This window comes from Heterodontus francisci, chromosome 10, assembly GCF_036365525.1.
Source record: "Heterodontus francisci isolate sHetFra1 chromosome 10, sHetFra1.hap1, whole genome shotgun sequence".
NCBI classification, from domain to species: Eukaryota; Metazoa; Chordata; class Chondrichthyes; order Heterodontiformes; family Heterodontidae; genus Heterodontus; species Heterodontus francisci.
Genome location: NC_090380.1, coordinates 41,413,307 through 41,436,377, shown reverse-complemented (window position 1 = coordinate 41,436,377; position 23,071 = coordinate 41,413,307). Strand labels below are relative to the sequence as shown.

General features: G+C 42.2%; 2 protein-coding genes across 8 annotated transcripts in view; one reads left to right on the top strand and one right to left on the bottom strand.

Annotated features, from left to right (window-relative positions):
• ccdc191 (coiled-coil domain containing 191) overlaps positions 1-189 on the top strand; it is a 47,765-nt gene extending 47,576 nt beyond the window's left edge. For both annotated transcript variants that reach the window (XM_068040485.1, XM_068040484.1), the window contains one exon: positions 28-189. In XM_068040485.1, the coding sequence (XP_067896586.1) occupies positions 28-135 (108 nt within the window). In that variant the 3' untranslated portion in view covers positions 136-189. The remainder of the gene's footprint in view (positions 1-27) is intronic.
• An 11,523-nt stretch (positions 190-11,712) lies between these two features.
• zdhhc23b (zinc finger DHHC-type palmitoyltransferase 23b) overlaps positions 11,713-23,071 on the bottom strand; it is a 35,164-nt gene continuing 23,805 nt past the window's right edge. For 5 of the 6 annotated variants that reach the window (XM_068040480.1, XM_068040479.1, XM_068040478.1 and 2 more), the window contains one exon: positions 11,713-12,476. In XM_068040480.1, coding sequence (XP_067896581.1) covers positions 12,209-12,476 — 268 coding nt within the window. In that variant the 3' untranslated portion in view covers positions 11,713-12,208. Of the gene's footprint in view, positions 12,477-20,343; positions 20,491-23,071 lie in introns of all 6 variants that reach the window. The other variant, XM_068040483.1, reaches the window with a different exon arrangement.

Genomic DNA, 23,071 nt, shown 5'->3' with positions numbered 1-23,071 from the left:
TAATTCCTTTGTATTCTCCATCTGCAGAAGGATAGTCAAGACAGCTTTCAGAGCATGGAAAAGTTTGCCGATACTCATCAAGGAGGAGGTGAAAAAGGAAGAACGCATACAACACCTCAGGAAGAAAGTTGCTGAAATTCTCCCTGATTTTCAGACACAGAAATAAAATACTAACCAATTTAAGAAAAATCTTGGCAGTGTACTGGAAATATGCATCAGTTAGAGGATTCTCCCTTAACTCAAATTCACTGTTGAGGAATTAGTTGAGCAGTGGAAAGAACCTTCCAGGGCACTAGGCAGGTCAGTCCATTGGTACCTCACATACCTTGTGGTAGAGTCCAAAAATTATATTGGCTATCATTATTTTTAAAGAACTTTGGCAAGAAATCTTGTAATTAAATCATGATATAATTTAATTAAAAAAGCACAGTTTGAACAGCAAAATCTTTTTATTGATGTATTTTAAACAATTAAGCATATGAATATTCATTACAGTCTTAAATCGCTGGCTAATACGTGAAATAAAACACATCCCCACTGTAAAAAAAAAAGTGAAGTGATTTAACTAGTTCCTATAAAGTCATTTTTCTGAATAGGTTCAGTATTGTACTTAAGGTATTAGCGTAACTTCAAAGGTGGGGCTAAATATTAGAATTCCACAACATCATTCCCTTCTCCAATAAATATTTCCTTAAAACAGATCTCATGACAGTAAAGCTGCATCTCCCCACTTATAGCCTCAAATGAAATGGAGGAAAATGATTACATCTTTAAGAAGCAAACAATGGATAAAGTCTATTTAGACTGAGTAGCTTTCCCAAATAAAACTTTTCCATAATCTTAAATATTTTAACTTTCTTTTAAAATGCCCATAATGTATGGGAACTCAAACATATATACCTTAAGATGTTCTAATCACTTTGTAAGAGGATCCATTGCATTTCACTGCAATTCCAGTCTATTTAAAAGAACTACGCTAAAGTTATTTTTGTAAGAAACTTAACTCATTATAAAAAGTTTAGATAATTAAATAATCAGTTCCAAAAAAAATCGGCATACTGAAAGTGAGCATAAATAGTTGTAACTTTCAGTTACTATAGCTATAAATATGATTTAATGTACTTCCAACCACTGGGATCTACATAATTTCTAAAGTATCCAAATGCAATATGTAATTTAAGAAAATGTGGCTTTTTAATTAAACTGATTACTTTTTAAGTGGTAAAGAGGATCAGAAACTAAAAAAACACTAAAATGATTGGAACTAGATTCATTATAGAACTCCTTGGAGATCTTTTAAGAGAAAAAAAATCAGTAAAATTATCAGAAGCAATGAGATTCATATCAATTAAGTTGTAAACCTAAACAATTTTTCCATCACTTTCAGAATTCTGGTCCTGGCCAATGTATCACCGTTTACACAAACCTGAATATTGCATTTTGCTTATTGCTTAAATACAGATGGAAAACACACTTATTGGAGGAATATCTTAATAGTTTTATTGATTTTTAAAAGATCTCTACAGAACTAGTTAGGCCACAGCTGGAGTACTGTGTACAGTTCTGGTCACCACATTATAGGAAGGATGTAATTGCACTGGGGAGGGTGCAGAGGAGATTCACCAGGATGTTCCTGGGCTGGAGCATTTCAGCTATGAAGAGAGACTGGACATATTCACAACATTTAAGAAGTATTTAGATGACCATTTGAAATGCCTTAGCGTACAAGGCTACGGGCCAAGTGCTGGAAAATGTGATTAGAATAGATAGATGCTTGATGTCTGGCACGGACACGACGGGCCTGTTTCTATGCTGTATAACTCTGACGCTATGAGAACTCCTTTACTCATCTAGTTCCAATCATGTTTTATCGTTTTTTTTTTTGCAAGGACAGGAAATCTCACAGAAGCTTTTGGAGAATTAGTTTATAAAAATTGTCAAACAGCGACTGTCACCTAAACAATGGCCTCCTTGATATCTATTGTGTGAATCACAGAATTGTTACAGCAAAGGAGGCCATTTAATTAAAAAGCCACATTTTCTGAAATTACATATTGCTTTTGGATACTTTAGAAATTATGCAGATCCCAGTGGTTGTAAGTACATTAAATCATATTTATAGCTACAGTAACTGACAATTACAACTATTTATGCTCACTTTCAGTATGTTGATTTTTTTGGGAACTGAACAGTTTGTTGATAGGTTGATCAAATTAGTGCAGTGGTTCAAATGTCAATTTTACAATAAGTTGTAGCAAATTCCCTGATTTGCCATCAGAACATTAGTAGGCACCCTAACATTGCAACAAGAAAATGCAACACAAGTTATTTTAATGTGCTACTTAAAACAAAACCACAGTGAGAGTCGTTGTGCTTTATATGATCTAAGTATTCTAAGATAACTATATCTTCGATTAAATGTGTGGAACGTTTAATCTCTTCCATCTGACAACTTTCCAGCATTGCAAGAATATATATGTAAGATATGTGATCTGATATTTAACTCGCCCACTAGAAGAGGAGGTGTTCTGCAGGCTCAGCCCACTCCATGGTTTGTAATAAATCATCAAGTTCCTTTATATGGGGGAAAAACATAATTCATATTACATGGTCAAGAGACTCCGTTTAAGGGAGTTAAATTGTGATTTGTGAATGCATTGAGGGACCAATTCAGGGTACATTAGTACACAGCAGAATGTGCAAGATGCAGCTTACAATGCTGGTTAAATAAACGTAGGTGGGAATACGGTTCCTGATTATAAAGCCATCCAATGGCAAACTAGCAGCTGTTCATGTTGGCTTTTCCATTTCGTTCATACATATTCTACATCTATACCTGTATGTTACACAATAGACATTTATATGCATGCAAGGAACACCTGCAACTACAAGTACACTCAAAAATCTTAATGGAACCAATACTATATACACACACAGTGCAAATCTGTTTACATAGCCCTTTACAGAATTCTATTGAAATTGCTACAATTTTCTAAAAATCCCAGTTATAGACACACCATTTGACTCTTAACATGGTTTCTTTATTTGAACAGGAATTGTCTAGTGCTAAGAAACTTACCTAATAGTTGCTGTCTGATGTAAAACAACAAAGATCCTGTATGCTATGACATTTTGAAGTTTGATAAATATTTTAAGCTGTATTTTTGTACAACAAGTATTCAATTACCTTCAAAAAAATTTTTTCCTTTTCCCCTAGTCCTTTAATTTTCACCAATTTTGTCCCTCTGGAGGTGCAGGGGGCAAGCTAGAAAGCTGGAGAATGTTTTCATGAGCACCAGTTGCTCTCCCGTACCTCACTTAAGTAGCCAGTCTTCACAACTAAGCCCAGACAGGTAGCTGTTCATTCTGACAGATATACTTCTTGGAAATGGGTGTCAAGGAACATACTGGATAGAAATTAGGAGTAGGAATTCTGGCTGATTTCCCCTCCCCAGCATCGGATGTTGAGTTGAATTCTAACAACCCGATACCAAACACAGCTCACTTAATTCAGCATAGAGCAGGGATCAAACCTGGAAATTTTCTGTTCTGTACACTCAGCCATCCACTATCTTTACTAGCTGAGCCATCAGGAAGAATAATATTTTACCATCAACGCTCACAAAAGTAGGCAACGGGCTGAATTTCACTAGCCCATCGTGGGTCCCTGCAGCAGAACCGGATGAGGATGACATCGCTGCAAGTCATGTGGTCGGCTGGCCGACCGCTATCACGCAGCAGCGAACTCATTTGAATGCAGGAGGCACGGGATCCGGCCCATTGGAGGATAGGGCAACTGACGAGATAACCGATGGCACGTCAGCTGAAACAAATGCAGGTTCTGGCACCATATTTAAAGTGCTGCCAGCCCTGCTTAAACTGCTGCTTCACTTCATGAGTTTGATGCTGGTTTTCCTCTGTGCTGCTGACTGTAGACCCTGTGCGGTTGACACCTCTGGCTGGAGTCCCTATGCTGTTGAGCAATGCCTCCTAAGGCCAGGAGCTGACCAGGAGCCAAAAGAGAGCAGGGAAAAGACACTAGATGGCCCTCGTTTCAGCAATTCCTCCTTCCGGCCTCTCCTTCAGGCTCTAAGGGAAAGGCAGGAGGTCCTCATCCCAAGGGACGGCAGGAAGAGATCCTCCCCCTAACCAAGCAAGCCTTGATGGAGATGCCAGAGGAGATCAGAAGCCAAAACTGGATCCAGTGCTGCAAGAAAGTCAATGACCTTCTTCGCTCCGCTGTGAGTCCTACATACCCCTCTCATCATTGAGGCTTGCATGTGGCCACACGGGAGGGAGCGTGACATGGTCAGGGTATGGTTGCAAAGGGAGTGGCAAGGGTCTGAGGCAACAGCAGATTAGGTCAGATGCATGGCTGCATCTCCAAGACAGCTGGCCTTCTGCCCTAGCTTGCCCCCTGCACCTCCCTTGAGAGCAGACACGAGGAGGCATTTGGGAGCTCCCATCAGGGCCAAAGGGCTGCCACCAGAACACGTATCCTGCTGGTCTCTGGAAAGACTAATAATGTCCCTCTTTCTGCTCACAGGAGAAAATAAACCCCACGGCATTAGGGAAAGTGCGAAGACTGGAGGTGGGATCTCGGACATCCGAGAACTGACCCTGGCAGAGGAGGCAACCTGGAACGAGCGAGCTCCTAAAGCAGCCATTTCATAGCAGATGGAGATTGGACTGTCCACACAAGAGAGTGAGGAGGCATTGTGTTCATGTGCCCACCTCCACCCTTTGAGATATCTTGCAGCACCCCTAAATGTTTGTTTTCTCATGCAAGTCGTGGATCCTCGGAGGGAAGATGGTCTGCTGGCGTTGTTGGAATCCTGTTATCCTCCAAGGACGAGGAAGAAAAATCATCAGAGGATGCACCATAACACCATTCACCTGCACCCTCCACCAGTGCAGATGCTGTCACCATGCTGGTACGTGCTCAGGTTTCGATTCAGGGTCACAAGCGGGTGAGAGCACCACACTTGCCTCCGAGCAGCTGACAGAGGCTGTGACAGGTTATGCCACTGACAGCAGAGGGCTGTGGGAGGCCTGAACCATGCTGAGCCCCCAACTGATGACAAGCCTCTGGTGTCGGCAGCACAGAACATGCTGCAGCTGCAGAGAGGTAAGGGAACATCTGGCAGAGCTGCCAGAGGTAATATGCAGTCATGTGTGGACAATGGGAGGAGTCCATCCATGCCATTCGTGCATGTCTCTGGCATTCGAGCGCCAGGCTTCCACCATCGAGAGGTTGGTGATCCTCCTGGAGAGCCAGAGCCCAAAGATGCATGCATACCCAGCAGTGGCAAGGCAAGAGGGAGGACGAAGCGCCTGGTGCCTTCTCCAGGTCCTGTCCTTTTGTGGTCAGCAGGGAGTCTAGAAAGGGAGTAGGAGAGACTGATTTCCACTTCCTTGGGCTTCCGTCAAGGTGATGAATGTGGACAGTAGCTCTTCAGTCCCTCTGCCAGTGAGCTCAGCTCCAGTAGCCATGATGACAGAGGAGGCTCCTGCACCTCTGGCCACCTCAGGCAGCCAGAGGATGCCCACCAAAGTAATGCCAGACCACAGGACAGCGTGTTCAGCAACCTGCCTCCACCTCAGCTGCCAGCACAGGGGGAGCACTTCATAGAAGCTCACAGAAGTGCATAAAGAGGAACACCTAGACACACTTGGGGTTTCACAGCTGTGTGCACCTTGGTCTTGTTATTGGGCATTGTGAATGTGCCAATAAACACTTTTATTGTTGAGAATCTCTCATTCTTTTCCCTCCTGCCCCTTCAGATGCACTTTCACCCTTGTTCCCTCAATGGGATGCCAGTGCAGGGGCAGGACGCATATGGTCACCTTCTTGGCTCTGTGCGTGCACCTGGGCACAAAACACAGGAGTGCAACAGGAAAGAGGCAACATGGGGAATACAGTAAGGTGTTTATGGAGTATACTTTGAGCGGGCAGCATGGTGGCAGGAACCAGCCGGGTACGTGATTGTTCCGAACCTCCCTTGTGCATCTTTAAATGGCCCTCACCTCCGGTACCACGACTTCATCATCCTGCACTGTCTGCTTGGCCTCATCCACATCCTTCTCATCAGATGAGCAGTGGCATTCAATCATGTCCATTTGATGCAAGGCTTCCCCCCTCTGCAGTGAGATAGTGATAGCACAGCAGACCACCACGAGACCCTAGCTGGGGCATACTGCAGGGCTCCAGTGGATCGATCCAGTAACCCAATGGCCTGCTCGATGGTCTGTTGGGTGGACCCATGACAGGTGTTGTACCCCTCTTTGGCTGCAGTTAGAGGGTTCCTCACAGGCATTAGTAACCATGTCTTCAGTGGGTACCCCTTGTCCCCAATAATCCATCCCTGCAAGTTAGCCAGAAAAGCTGAGGCACCTGGGACTGCCGAAGGTATGTATATGTTGTGCTACTTCCCAGAAAGCGGGCATACACCTGTAGGCAACTCTTTCGGTGGTTGCAGACCAGTCGTACACTGATGGAATGGAAGCCCTTCTGGTCCAAAGTGGCCGCTGGCTGCTCCTTGAGAGCCTTGATGGCCACATGTGAGCAATTAACAATCCCTTGCACCCTGGGAGAATCTAGTGATGGCTCCCTCGCCTGCCTGTCAAGGTCAATCCAGTACCACACAAAGTCTCCGGTTCTCTTGAACAGGGCACTGGTGACCTACTTCATGCAGTGATGGGCTGCTGCTTGGGAGACTCCACACATGTCCCCAGTGGATCCCTGGAAAGATCTGGAGGCATAAAAGTTGAGTGCCACAGTGATCTTCAGGCCCACAGGCACTGGATGTCCACCAAAGCCTAAGGGTTGCAACGCATCCTGCAGCATAGCACATAAGTTGGTCCAGCCTCCCTAGAGAACCGCAGTCTTTGCAGACACTGGTACTTGGACATTTGGAGGTAGTTGAGGTGAGCCCGGTACATACACTGCCCCAAATAGGCTCCTTTTCTTTTATATTATTCTGTCATCATGGGATATGGGAGTCAGTGGCAAGGCCAGCATTTGTTGCCCATCCCTGATTGCCCTTGAACTGAGTGGCTTACTAGGGCAGCTAAGAGTCAACCATATTGCTCTGGGTCTGAAGTCACATGTAGGCCAGTCAAGGTAAGGACGGCAGATTTCCTTCCGAAGGACATTGGTGTGGCCGGCTGCTGTGGCTCTCCTAGTCGATCTTCACCAACTTGCTCAGCCTGTGGCTGGCCCTGCCTTCCTCTAAGTGTGTGCTGTGCAGCGCAGGGATCTACAAAGACTGGGTGTATGAGGCTCACGCCAGCTTTTCACTCCCCCTTGAAAGGATCTTGCCTTTGGAACCTTCCCATTCCACTCCCCTCAACACCCACCCTTGCAGAGAGCCCACCACCCGTGTTGAAGCCCTCCCTCGTCATGAGGGCTGCAACCCCTCTGCACCGACCCTTGCCAGGAGGACTGCACTGCTGTTGGGCAATGGCCACCACTCCCTCCTGTTCCCCTTCCGGCATTCATCCAATGCTCCCCATGGCTGCTTTCCATGGGCAGTACTGAAGCCTTGGTACCGCCGCCTTTAACAGGGTGGTGATCAGAAGGCACATGATCCCCGTGCGCCATTGGATTAAATTGAAAACCCCTCATAAAATTGAAGTGAGGTCCATGCAAATGCATATTAAGTACCTGCTCAGCAATTCAAATTGCAGTCCCACTGCATCGTAGCGCAATGCCGCCTTGGACCTTTCCCACTGCTGACAAAATCCAGAATTGATGTCATGATGTTGGGTTTCCAGGTGAGCATGTCCCCTCTCAATTTTTCAGTCCCCACACCTCCAAACCTGCTGGCTGGATAAAATTCAGCCCAACTGGTGCACTTCTCAAGTGACATTATTCAGACCTACAATGTTGAAAAAAGGTGTCCAAGGAATCCAGATTTAAAATGGTACATGCCTTTAACAAAAGCAAATTTTTTCTATGGAACACACTATAGATAAGATGTTGCCTATGATTATAAAACTTACATTTTTTTAAAAAAAGTCACACTGGAAAGATAAAATTTTGTTCTTCAACTCCAATCAGTGGAGTACTAAACTACAAAAGTTTTCCCCTTCTGATATTATCACTGGAGTTGTTGAGTTTGTTTTGGAGTTTTCAGTACAATTAGTAACCCTTTCTAGTAAATGACTCCTTTTAAGATCTAGCAGACTGGCTGTCTATTTTTCAATATCAGTGTATCCTCGGTCAGCTCATGCAATTTGATAGATTTTTGTAAATCAAAATAAAGTGATTGCAAGAAGAGAAATGCATTCAAATAACATGCACATCTTAACCCAACTCTAAACTGTCCTGATATAACTGAAGGAACACTGCATATATTGGTAAATTGGTTGGAATGTCAAATTTCATTAGGGCATGAATCATGACAACAGATAGTGAGATTACAGCATTTGATGCTATACTACTCAGTAAGACCACACACTTTACGTCCATTCCCATAAGTTAACAGCTTTTTTTTGGCTATTAACTTTTCTGCAAATTGGCTATTTTAGTCACAAACCATAAAACTCATTCTGGATTGCTGTGCTTCAAAGTTGGTTCTCACTGGGAATAGGTGGCTGACTTAATATATTTCCCATGAATCACAATTTAGATTGCATTTATGATCACACAGGTATGTTACATTAGAGGCAAAGTAAATAAAGCCTAACCAACTGGTAATTCACAATACATCTTAACTAAAATTAATAATGCCCAGGCTTTCATACAACATAAATGTTGGGGTTGTATCAGTGGACTACATTAACACCGAGTTAGAAAATCTATGTAATAAGTTGAAATCATATTTTTTGAGGCATATGGCAGGCCAACAGGAGAACTACCTACCCGCTTCTATCTTTCAAGATTAATTAAGGCATCATGTCTCCCCAAGACTAATAGAGCCTTTTGTAGTATATATGTCTTAGCTTCAAAGAGAGTTAGGTTAAAAAGATACTTTTTAAAAAATAACTAAACATATTATGAAAACTTCAGATGAATTGTATTCAACAATTTGAAACATTTTAGCCATCACTTAATTATAAAGAAACATAGTTACAACATTTAAGGTGAAACCCATTCAGAAAAAAGTGTTAAATCGTATGACAGGAAAAAAATAGCTTGAAGACATACTTTAAAATATTGTAAATCTTGAAAGCAAAGGAGGAAACTGCAACTTTCAATTTTAGCACTTTGGTGCCTTTTGTTTTGCCATGGCCTGTCTGTGCTTTTAGTTCTTGTCTTAATATCAGAACAGCCTGTAACACAAATACTCAGATGCCAGTTCCAAGGGGACCACTGTCAGGAAGCTACAATGCACATTGGCAAGGAGAGCAAAACAAGTAGGAAGTGCTGGTAATGACCTGAAACTCGCTGCCTACGAGGGTGGTGTAACAGGAGCTGATCCATGATTTCAAAAGGAAATTGAATGGGCACTAGAGTGAAAAAACTTGCAGGGCTACAGGATAGAGTGGGGAATGGGATTGACTGGCATGCTTTACAGAGAGCTGGGATGGAGTCGATAGACCAAATGGCTGCCTTCTGTGCAGTAAAGCCTCTATGATTCTCAAATGCAATTAAGGTTTAGATGGTTAGAAAAGCTTGGAACAGCCTTTTCTAATTCACAAATTAAATATGGAACTTTCGAGAAAACTACAATATTTAAACTTTTGCTTTGGTTTGAGATTTTACAACTTCTTATGGCCTGCGAGAATGGAATATTGCTTCTGTTTGGGGGAGAAAAGTGAAATTAAACCAATAATTGATTACAAAACTGTGCTATTTCCACATGCATAAAGTTACAATATAACTATATAACATGCATATTTGTGCTCTGCTTTAAAATAGTAACTCACATGAAAGCAACATTTCTTAACCTACTTGTAATTCTTACTAAAAGTTACAAATCTTTTTCAGGCCTAGCAATAAAACAGTGTACAGAATATATACTCATTCATAAATATTAAAAGTCTCAAATTGAGAATTTTATATTTCATATTATGTTTTCTGAAATATAGCTTTAAAGGTGCTAGACATGATTTTAAAAATATACATTTACATTTGGTGAAAAAATTGATACCAATTTCTATGCAGCAATCACTGGTTATTTTCTCCTTCAATTTTTTTGAAAATATATAAACTGACTAATGCTTTCATGCAAGTATTGGTGGAAATTCAGCGTGGTAGCATAATACCAAAATCGAAACAGAAAATGCTGGAGCTACTCAGCAGTTCAGGTAGCATCTGTGGAGAGAAAAGCAGAGTTAATGTTTCAGGTTGATGATTTTTCATCATCAACCTGAAAGGTTAATTTTGTCTCTCTCTCTCTCTACAGATACTGCCTGACTTGCTGAGCATTTCCAGAATATTTTGTTTTTATTTCAGATTTCCAGCATCCATATTGATAAGAGCAAAAATACTGCGGATGCTGGAACTCTGAAATGAGAAGAGACAGTGCCGGAAATACTCAGCAGGTCTGGCAGCATCTATGCAAAGAGAGACAGAGTTAACGTTTTAAGTCTGTGACTGTTCATCGGGGTTCTCATGAAGGATCACAGACCTGAAACGTTAACTCTGTTTCTCTCTACACAGATGCCGCCAGACCTGCTGAGTATTTCTGGCACTTTGTTCTCAATTCATAGTATTTTGCTTTTGTATATCTAATCGATGCCTTGCTCCACTTCCCAAAAACTGAAACCCAAGAAAACAGAGACTTCTGTGTATTCATATTGTGTCAGCTTCAGCACAATTTCCCGAGCTAACGTCATATGAATAATCGCCAGACAACACCGTTATTGGAAAGAGACCCCTCAGCTAACTTAACTGAACATGCGCTCATGCAGATGAAACAGCCCATACACAGTAGACATCCTACGTCTTTTCAAAATTCAGAGGACCAACTGCAAGTACACAAATGAGGCAGTATCAATGCCGACTCACTCGTAAGCTAGCTGTTATGAGTACAACATCAGTGCCAGTCAAATGCCAAAAATTGCATTCACATTTGCAAATAACCATTCAAATGTGTGACGATGCTTCAAGTCACTGAGAAAGTTGAAGTGCCGAGCATGTGTGGCTAATAAAATCTGACAACTTATATGCACAATTCTGTTACACTACTTAATGATCCACTAACTAGCTAGTATGGTTTGAATCTTCAGCAGTAAAAAAAAAGAGTGACTTTAATGTACATTGTAACATTGCACACCTTGGATCCTGTGTTGGTTTCAACAGCTACAATTGAGGTAACTGCATACAACTTTACACTGGATACCTTCCTTGGGTGAGTTTACATTCACAGTTAGGAACACTTAATTTGGTAACGCTACATGGAATGTTCTGGACTGCTCCAAGCCTGAATTTATATTGTAATATAACAAGAGTTCAAGAAAAACAAGATTTTGAAATTTTGAATTCTGAAAAATTGAAGCTCAAACAAAATACTAAAAATTCAGTCTAAACCATTTTCCATACTACTGTGAATCTAACTAACTTCTGAAGCATCACTGTTGTTAGAACTATAATTGCACAAATTTCAACTGCTCTTCTCCACTGAGGGACAGTCTTTACGAAAGTAAGTTTGTGCTCTTAATGTACTTAATATTTAAAAAATATTGGGGGCAAATACTAGATTTTATGTAAATTTTAAACAGGATTCAGTTCTCCCCCACTTCCCCCCCCCCCCCCACCTCTTTCATTCCCATTGATTTTCACCCATATCTTTATTCATCCAGTCATCCTCATATTTCATCCCTACTCATATATTCCTTACATTCACTGCTCATTTCTTTCTCCTCATCTCATGCACCATTTTAAAGTTCTCCCACCAACTCCTGAAAACATTTCTGCCAGACTCTCCCAGTTATAACACCAGCACTGGAAAAAAAAACAGCTTGCTGCATAGCAAGTAAAATGCACATCAATTGGCATAATACTGGGATCTTATGGTTGCAAAAATGAGAGTTTGTGGATAATCAATATCTCATATGTGGAAACCAACTCTCATAGAAAGGCATTATTGAAAAATGTGTACATTTTCCAGTTTGAGATTTGTTTTCTACTGATTTACTAAAAAAAAAAATTTGCTTTGGGCGGAAGAGAATGAGTTTAGCATAACCTTTGTGTCAAACAGACACAAGTTGTTATAAATGAGTATATAGGTAAGCCCTTGAATAAAACAAATCAGAAACATTACACAAAATCTTCAATGCCTGTCTTCACACGATTGGGCTGAAGTTTGAGGAATTCTTTCCAGTTGTTAACAAACCCTCGATTGTGCTCATCAGTTTTTATGATTAGTCCCCAGAGGTACTTGTGTCCAGTTTTGTCTCTCAAAGCAAAGCGTGTTTCTCTTTCTGTGATGTTGCAACTGACGTTGATGAGCTGGATGAGGAAGAGATAACTCATTCCTGCAGTGACTATTGTGCAATACCAGACACAGGTGAATGATAATGCAGTGCTGTGAAATAAATAAAACAGAATTTACCACATCGGAAATATGTTGCATCCACTTTACACATACCCCAGGTCAACATATTCAGAGCAGCAAGACCTAATATAGCAACACTGTTCTTGCAAATTTAAAAAAAATTCACAAAAAATTTAGATGTGATATATAAAAAGACAAACATGCCAATGCCATTGTAAATAGAAAGTGTTTGTAGGCTTAACAATATTTTCTGCATTTTATTAAATGTCTGTGGAATAAAACAGACAAGCACATTTCATAATTAAGCATCAAAAATCAGAAAGCTGTTAAAAATAAATGAAGCTGACATAAATCATTCTAATTTTGTGAAAGTCCAATGAAGGATCTTAAGATGTTGAAGTGACCGTTTATATGCTCACCTATTTGACAGTTCTAATATGTTCAATTTTACCAAGAACCTAGAGTTCTTAAGGGTACTTAGTGTTCATGGCTAGAGAGATAGTCACTATTTCAACAGGAACTACTAGATACACTGATCTAAAGCTTGTTAATAGTAATGAGCATTTTAATATGCATTTTAATCACTCCGCCATTGGTGGACATGTCTTCAGTTGCTAAGTTCTGAAATGTTCTCCTTAAACCTCTCTGCCTCTTTTCCTCTCTCTCTTCCTTTAAGATGTTCTTTGAATCCTAGCTCTTTGACCAAGTTTTTGATCAGCTGTCTTAAAGCTTCTTATGTGGCTCAGCATCAGATTTTATTTGATGACACTCCTAAAAAGTGCCTTGGGAAGTTTCACTGTGTTAAAGGTGCTATATAAATTCAAATAGTAGTTGTATTGAACTTCCAATTCGCTGTACCAGGGTGGTACTGTGATGTGCAATTCCTTATACATTGTGAATCTAATCGAATTCATGCTGATACGGGTGCTGATCCTGGCAAGTATTGAACAAAGGCAAAATACTTCATCAGTGACGGTACCACCAGTATCCCCTAGCTAATCTCGTGTTGCCACTGCTCAGTTATAATGCAGGTTTGGTGGACTAGAGGGAGGGGATAGCACATTGTCACTGCCAAAGGCGGCGTGTGGCACAGGATATTTCAGGCGGGGAAAAAAAATCAGAAAAAGAAACAAGAAATGCTGGAATCACTCAGCAGGTCTGGCAGCATCTGTGGAAAGAGAAGCAGAGTTAACGTTTCGGGTCAGTGACCCTTCTTCGGAACTGACAAATATTAGAAATGTCACAGGTTATAAGCAAGTGAGGTGGGGGTGGGGCAAGAGATAACAAAGGAGGTGGTGCGTTTGGTAGCGGCATCACGCTGGAGGTGGCGGAAAATGATCCTTTGGATATGGAGGCTGATGGGGTGGAAAGTGAGGACAACGGGAACCCTGTCACGGTTCTGGGAGGGAGGGGAAGGGTTGAGGGCAGAGGTGCGAGAAAAAAAATCAGAGGTTTGTTATGACAATTTCATAAAAATTGCTGCTTTTTTCATGTTCATAGCAGGGTATTCATTATTGCTAAATGACTAATACAACTGGTCATTCCCTGTAGCCAAGTCAATCAGATCAAGCCAATTTCGCTCCAAATTTGATGAAATCCTGACAGCGCTCAATTGATCCAAATGATAAACAGTGCTGCATGAAAAAAATGTATGCATTATGAAATATTCAAACATACGAATGAGGAACAGGAGGCCCCTCGTGCCTGCTCTGCCATTCAATAAGATCCTGGCTGATCTGATTGTAACCTCAACCCCACATTCCCGCCTACCCCCGATAACCTTTCACCCCCTTGCTGATCAAGAATCTATCTACCTCTGCCTTAAAAATATTTAAAGACTCTGTTTCCACTGCCTTTTGAGGAAGAGAGTTCCAAAGACTCAACCCTCAGAGAAAAAAATTCTCATCGGTCTTAAATGGGCAACCCCTTTTTTAAAGAAAAACAGTGACCCCTAGTTCTAAGGGGAAACATCCTTTCCACATCCACACTGTCAAGACCCCTCAGGATCTTATATGTTTCAATCAATTCAGCAGTGCAGTGAGTTGCAGTCAGTCTTAAATACCTACTTTTGTTAAGTCCTTCACTGACTACCACATGAACCTACTATCGTGTGTGTTTTGAAATTGTACACTCCTGAATATTCAATGCATCTTTTATGGCTTTAAAACAAATACCTAACCATCAGAGATGGCAAATAGAAGATATTCAATGGGTAACTGGGATTATAGAATTTATTTCCACAAATGAAGGTCTGATTCATTCATTTCATGGGATGTGGACATCACTAGCAATATCAGCATTTGTTGCCCATCCCGAATTGCCCTGGTGGTGGTGGTGAGCTGCCTTCTTGAACTGCTGCAGTCCTTGGGGTGTAGGTACACCAACAGTGCTGTTTGGAAGGGGGTTCCAGGATTTTGTCCCAGTGATAATGAAGAAATGGTAATATAATTCCAAGTCAGGATGGTTTGTGGCTTGGAGGAGAACTTGCAGGTGGTGGTGTTCCCATGCATCTGTTGCCCTTGTCCTTCTAGGTGGTAGAAGTTGCAGGTTTGGAATATGCTGTCGAAGGAGTCTTGGTCAGTTGCTGCAGTGCATCTTGTAGATGGTACACACTGCTGCCACTGTGCGTCGGTGGTGGAGGGTGTAAATGTTGAAGGTGGTGGATGGGGTGCCAATCAAGCTGGCTGCTTTGTCCTGGATGGTGTCAAGCTTCGAGTGTTGTTGGAGTTGCACCCATCCAAGAAAGTAGAGAATATTCCATCACACTCCTGACTTGTGCCTTGCAGGTGATGGGAAGGCTTTGGGCAGGTTTGTTACATGCCGCAGAATTCCCAGCCTTTGACCTGCTCGTGTAGCCACAGTACTTATGTGGCTGGTCCAATTCAGTTTCTGGTCAATGGCAACCCCCAGGATACTGATAGTGGGGATTTCAGTGATGGTCATGCCATTGAATGTTAAGGGGAGATGGTTAGATTCTCTCTTGTTGGAAATCATTACGGATTGGCACTTGTGTGGCGCAAATGTTATTTGCCACTTATCAGCCCAAGCCTGAATGTCGTCCAGGCCTTGCTGCATATGCGCACAGACTTCTTCAGTATCTGAGGAATTGCGAATGGTACTGAACATTGTACAATCAGCAAACGTCCCCACTTCTGACTTTATGATGGAGGGAAAGTCATTGATGAAGCAGCTGGTGGGCCTAGGATGCTACCCTGAGGAGCTCCTGCAGCAATGTCCTGGGGCTGAGATGACTGGCCTCCAACAACCACAACTATCTTCCTTTGTGCTAGATATGACTCCAACCAGTGAAGAGTTTTCCCCAATTCCCATTCACTTCAATTTGGCTAGGGCACCTTGATGCTACACTCGGTCAAATGCTGCCTTGATATCAAGGGCAATCACTCTCACCTCACCTCGAGTTCAGCTCTTCTGTCCATGTTTGGATCAAGGCTGTAATGAGGTCAGGAGCCGAGTGGCCTTGTTGGAATTCAAACTGAGCATCAGTGAGCAGAATTTTGCTGTTTCAGTGGTGCTTGACAGCACTGTTGACAACCATCTTCCATCACTTTGCTGATGATTGAGAGTAGATTGATGGGGCGGTAATTGGCCAGATTGGATTTGTCCTGCTGTTTGTGAACAGGACAGACCTGGGCAGGACTTGCCTGGACAATTTTCCGCAATGTCTGGTAGATGCCAGTGTTGTAGCTGTACTGGAACAGCTTGGCTAGGGGCACAGCTAGTTCTGCATCACAAGCCAGGATGCGTCAGCACCCATAGCCTTTGCAGTATCCAGTACCTTCAACTGTTTCTTGATATCACATGGAGTGAATTGAATTGGCTGAAGACTGGCATCTGTGATACTAGGGACCTCAGGAGGAGGTCGAGATAGATTATCCACTCGGCACTTCCGGCTGAAGATGGTCACAAATGCTTTAGCCTTTTCTTTTGCACTGATGTGCTGGGCTGCTCCGTCATTGAGGATGGGGATATTTGTGGAGCCTCCTCCTCCTGTTAGTCGTTTAATTGTCCACTACCACTCACAACTGAATGTGGCAGAACTGCAAAGCTTGGATCTGATCTGTTATTACCCGTGAGTTCTGTGTATCCTCATCAGTGGATAGAAAACTACCTGTTGGAATATTTGTACCAGTGAGTTCAAAAAATGTAAAAGCACTTTCATTAATTTTGGAGGGTACGATGAATGCAAGTGGCACTGTAGTGCTCCCCACAATCTTGGTGTGTGCATTTCACCTTTCTTCAGAGATAGCCAGCCATTATACGGAAGATTCCCCCTCTTAGCACAATACAATATTGCTGAACATCTATTTTCACTTACATTTCATCTTTTTGCTTGTGGTCTCAACAACTTGGGTTACAGGTCACGAGAAAGGCAACAGAAGGGCAAAAGTGAGTGAACAGGTTACAGGAAAGGTCAGAGCAGGCAGATAGGCAATAACAACTTGCATTTATATAGCACCTTTAACATAGCAAAATGGCCTAAGGCACTTCACAAGAGCATCATTAATCAAAATATGACACTGAGCCACAGAAGGAGATATCAGAGAGATGGTGGTGAAGTGGTAATGTCACTGGATTAGTAATCCAAAAGCCAGACTAATGCCCTGGGGACACAGGTTCAAATCCCACCACGGCAGCTGGTGGAATTTAAATTCAATTAATTAATTTTTAAAAAGATGTGAAACTATCAATTGTTGTAAAAACCCATCTGGTTCACTAAAGTCCTTTCGGGAAGGGAATCTCCCATGCTTACCTGGTCTGGTCTAGATGTGACTCCAGACCAAAGCAATGTGGTTAAAATTTAACTGCCCTCTGAAATGCCACTCAGTTGTCAAGGGCAATTAGGGATGGGCAACAAATGATGGCCTTGCCAGTGACGCCGACATCCCATGAAAGATGAACAAGAATCAGAACAAAGGACCAAAATTTTGGTGAGAACAGGTAGTTTTTAAGTAGTGTCTGAAAGGCAGAAAGAAGGAGGGAGGATATTTCAAGCTTTGGGCATCGGCAGCTGAAGGCATGGCCACCAATGGTAGAGCAATTAAAATCAGGGATGCTTAAGAGACCAGAATTGGAGCAGTGCAGAGATCTTGAAAGCTTATAGGGCTGGAGGAAGTTACAGAGATAGGAAATGGCAAGTTTATGGTAGGATTTAAAAACAAAGATAGGAATTTTAAAACAGAGGCATTGTTGGACCAGGATGCAATGTAGATCAGCAAGCCCAGGGGTGATGGGTGAAAGGGACTTGGTGTGAGTAAACATATGAGCAGCAGAGCTCTTGATAAGCTCAAGTTTATATAGTGTGGAAGTTGAGGCAGACATAGTTGGGCAATGTAAGGGAGCTGGAAGTAGGCAGTCTTGGTATTGAAGTGGCTATGTGGTCATCAGCACATCTGGGTGTCAAATATAACATCAAGGTAGCAGACAGTATGGTTCAGCCTCAGTTGTCAGGAAACGGAATGGAGTGGATGTTTATGGAATAGAGTTTATGGCAGGGACCAAAGACAATGGTTTAAATCTTCCCAATACTTAGTTGATGGAAATTTCTGCTCATCCAGTACTTGATTTTTTAGTTTAGTTTAGAGATACAGCACTGAAACAGGCCCTTCGGCCCACCGAGTCTGTGCCGACCATCAACCACCCATTTATACTAATCCTACACTAATCCCATATTCCTATCACATCCCCACCTGTCCCTATATATTTCCCTACCACCTACCTATACTAGGGGCAATTTATAATGGCCAATTAACCTATCAACCTGCAAGTCTTTGGCATGTGGGAGGAAACCGGAGCACCCGGAGGAAACCTACGCAGACACAGAGAGAACTTGCAAACTCCGCACAGGCAGTACCCAGAATCGAACCCGGGTCCCTGGAGCTGTGAGGCTGCGGTGCTAACCACTGCGCCACTGTGCCGCCAAACACTATGACAAATCAGAGACAGTAGAAGGATCAAGAGAGATAGTGTTGAGGAGGAGCTGAGTGTCATCAGCGTACACGTGGAACCTGACATGTTTTCGGATGATGTCGAAGTTCTGAAGAAGGGTCACTGACCTGAAATGTTAACTCTGCTTCTCTCTCCACAGATGCTGCCAAACCTGCTGAGTATTTCCAGCATTTCTTGTTTTTATTTCAAATTTCCAGCATCCGCAGTATTTTGCTATTATTTTAAGTTTTCGGATGATGTCGCTGAGACGTGGCATATAGATGAGAAATAGGAGGGGGTCAAGGATAGATCCTTGTGGGACTCCAAAGGTAACTATGTGTGAATAGGAAGAGAAGCCATTGCAGGTGATTCTCTGTCTACAACTGGATAGATAAGAGTGTAGTTCCACCCAGCTGGCAGAAAGGAAGGTTGGGGTAGTGGGACAAGGAGTTATACGAGTTGATAGGTTGAAGGTAGGGCTGAGCTTCCAACTGTGAAAGATCAACATTGCCATATTGGTGTATTTATTTATTTATTTTATTTAGAGATACAGCACTGAAACAGGCCCTTTGGCCCACCGAGTCTGTGCTGACCAACAACCACCCATTTATACTAACCCTACAGTAATCCCACATTCCCTACCACCTACCTACACAAGGGACAATTTACAATGGCCAATTTACCTATCACCTGCAAGTCTTTGGCTGTGGGAGGAAACCGGAGCACCCGGCGAAAACCCACGCGGTCACAAGGAGAACTTGCAAACTCCGCACAGGCAGTACCCAGAATCGAACCCGGGTCCCTGGAGCTGTGAGGCTGTGGTGCTAACCACTGCGCCAATGAATTTTTAAAAAATTCAGTAGAAAACACTCACTCCATAGTTATGCATATTTGTACAGTTAAGTTTCAAGGACAGAGCATCATGGAATTTGGACAAATAGCTGGATAAGTGTACAAGGCCTTTTCTGTCTTTGAGATCATTGCTGAATTATTACATTGATCTTGTGCATCGGGGAACAGGATATGGTATGATTTCATTTTCTGTCTAGCCTCAGCCACCCCTTCTTTGTAGTGGTATACAGGGTTTGCAAAGGGGATATACAAGTTCCAGAAAATGGATCATTTCCAATTTCTATGCAAAAACCATACATCACTGCTCTGACTGACATACATCAGTAGGCACTTAAGCAATTGTGGGGTGGGGTGGTGGGCAAAGAGAGAAGCAGCAGGGAGGTGGTGCATCTTCTCACTGCCACCTGTGCATTTCAGTTTGATTCTTTCACCAGTGCGTCAGGCCCAGCACACAGGCGTGTAGGGCTGCAGGAATAGTGTTCTTTCTGGCATCTTGGATCCCCATCCAGAATGGTTGGTTCCAGGGCAAGACCAAATAACGTGCAGGAGCATGCCAACCTGGCCAATTTCATCTGACAGGGAGAGGTGACATCTGTAAATCTTGTGCTGGGTGTGATAGATTTGATGTAGGAGTTTCAATTGGCTCACACACTCTCTCTGGTAAATGGTAATTTTGAGGGTTTGTTTCCTAAATTGTCTTCCATTCTTTTTTTTTGTGAAGTCGATGTGCAGGTGTTTCCATTCTGCAATATGTGTGTGTCATTGAGGTTAAGGATGTGTAGCTAAAGAGGATCTGGCTCTCACTGGAATTAAGAGATGAATCATTTGGAGGTAGCTGAACAGGTTCTGTTTGGTAGAATTAAATTTGATCTTCCCCTTTTTGAGAAGCTGACCCAACTTTGTAATTCCCTTTTTTGCCAGGCTTACAGTCCACTTGTGACTTGCACAACTGCTCTCACGCAAGATATCCCCAAACAATTACACACACCTTACCCCACTGTATAGACAGACATAGTCTTCAGATACTTGCACTTAACAGTAACCCTGCACTTTAAACCAATGAAATAATTTTCTACTCAAAGCAAGCATATACATTAACCTGGATATGTTGGACAATGTGCATGTCACTTCTCAGGCAAACAGGTACAATAAATATGAATGTGTTACCCTGACTCCTTTGCTGGTTTGTAATATACCTGCTCGGGTTCCCAGTATGTGATTGTTACACTCACGTGACGTGCAGCGACTGAAATACAGAACCCAAACAGGAGTTATAAAAATTGACTTTTCCTTGAAAAAGTGGACAATGTGCTGGAAAAAATGGCCGCCAAAGGTCGACTGACCTGGCCCTGTATATTCAAACTATCTTACCATCTGGTAAGAACAAAAGGAAACATTCCAAGCTAAGAGGTGTCAATTACACCCATCCTGAACCCATCAAGAGCCATTTTTTAATTGAATGCGTTCTTCTGAAACACAAAAGATGTGAAGTAGCCACATCCTGGGCCATTGTGGGTCACCACAGGGTGATCTACGTCTCCCAACAGAGGCAAGATGTGAGACCATTTTGACCTTAAAAGTAGTTCTCTGGAGACAGAGAGAGAGAGAGAGACACCCAGAACAAACATCACAAAAGTCTGTCCAGCTGAGAGCTGGAAGAAATCCAACAAAAGCAAAAGAAGGTGCCTGCCATAAGTTTCGCACTTCAACTTGTGCAGCAGAGAACTGGAAGTGATTACTGTCTCCAGACTGAAATCTCAACCAACAGAAAAATCTATAAACAACCCAGGCCTGCAACTTTAAAAGAGAAATTGACCTCAAAGATGATTCAACGGATTTACTGTGAGCCCTGAAAATCTACCTCACTTCAAACCACTTACCCCTTTTCCTCTCTGTCTCGCGTGTGTGTTTGAACGAGTCAATGTGCGTGTGGATGCAGTTTTGACAAATTTGGGAACGAATATTGCTCAATAAATAGTTAATCTTCCATTTTAAACCTACAAGAAAATCTGTTGCTGTCTGTTTAATTTGACAAATAAAACAAAAGGGATCAAAACCCTAGTAGCAAAAAACACTTGTTGTGGTCAGTTGGAAGTTGGACAGTGGGGACCACCCACACCCCTTACCACTCGGCCGTAACAGTGATATTAACAAAGACATAGGAAAAAGGTTACAAATGTGCCTCAGACACCTAAAGCTCTTCACGCTTGAGGGAGGACTTGGCCTACACCTTAGATACTATGACTGGGCAACTCAGCTAAGGGGAATTGTGGCCTGGAATATAGCCCGGCTCTCGAACCTACAGCTGGGAATGGAGACCAAAGCCTCCCAACCAAGCTTGCCTTTCATACACCCTGACAAGAAGCCAGCAACAATGCAGATGCATCCCATAGTAGCACTAGCGTTGCTGAACTGGAAAGAGGTCTACATTTCACTAAAGATACCAGCAGGTCTGCCAGTCAGGCATTTTTTTCAGATGACCAATTATGCTTGTACAGCAGCAGACTGAAGAGAGAAATAGAAAAAAGTATGTCACAGTAAGGAATCAGAGCAAGAGTCTTAACACGCTGCCTTTTCACAGTAACAGAATGACAGACTGCATGGGCTGAATATAAACAATGAGACATGCTAAGGCACTAATAACAGTGACTTAGTATATAATGCTGATGTGTAATATAATTAACAGTCAACATTTATACTATGGACCCATGATTCATAATGAAAATCTGTGTGCTAAAAAAGTTGAGGTTTTAATTGACATTTTGAATAGCCAACAAGAGACCAGAGGGATTAGAAGGTAATCCCCAATTGTCTTTCTAGGGTGGAGGGTGTGGGGAATAGGATCAGGATGGAATTTAGTGCAAAATAATATCAATGGAGTGATGAGTTTTTTAATATATGCAATGGGAGAAAAATTGTAGTAAAATGACTTCTTGACAAGATGCAGGCATTACCTAACTGGATGTATTTTTAATTGATGAAAGTAGTGCTTAAAGTGATATAATATTCTAATCCTTAAACAAGCTGAATCAGATCTTTCGATTCCCACCAACACCCAACTTTGAAACGCTGTGAGGAGCTAAAAAAAAAAAAACAGCTTCACTGGCAAGAGAGAAAAAACAAAAGATCAGCTGAGTTCAGTTACCATTGCTTTCCCCTGGATTAGTGTCACACTGTTTCAAAATTAAACCAGCTATTAAAGCACACTGAAATAAAACTTGCCCAAAGACAAGTTTATTTCCAATGATATTTTGTTAATGTCATCAAGGATTAAAAACAACGGGCTGCATCATGCTTAGGCTTTCTTTAAAAAAAAGGAAAGAATGGGTTAAATTTCCATATACGCTTCGTCAAGCTTTAAACACCAACTGCAATAAAATGAAAAAATTTTGTGGACTGTAATATGTATCTCTCTCTCCTTGTAGATACACTGACAATTTTATACTTCCAGAGAGATCTCTCCACAGATGCTGCCTGACCTGCTGAGTATTTCCAGCATTTTCTGCTTTTGTTTCAGATTTCCAGCATCTGCAGTATTTTGCATTTGTTCTTTTAGTTTTAGCATGGCTTCAGCAGTATAACTCTGACACTGCACACACGCATGCCTGTCAGGCATTTTAGGCAGATTGTGTTTAGTGTAGTTAATAAATCAACAAAGTGTATCTGGGGTTAAAGTGTACTGAGGTTTGGACAATAGGTTTTTCATGTTAGGTATCAGCCTTGGCTCAGTTGGAACACTATCGCTCTCGAGTCAGAAGGACATGGGTCCCAGTCCAGAGACTTGAGCACACAATCTATGCTGGAACTCCTGTACACTACTGGGGGAG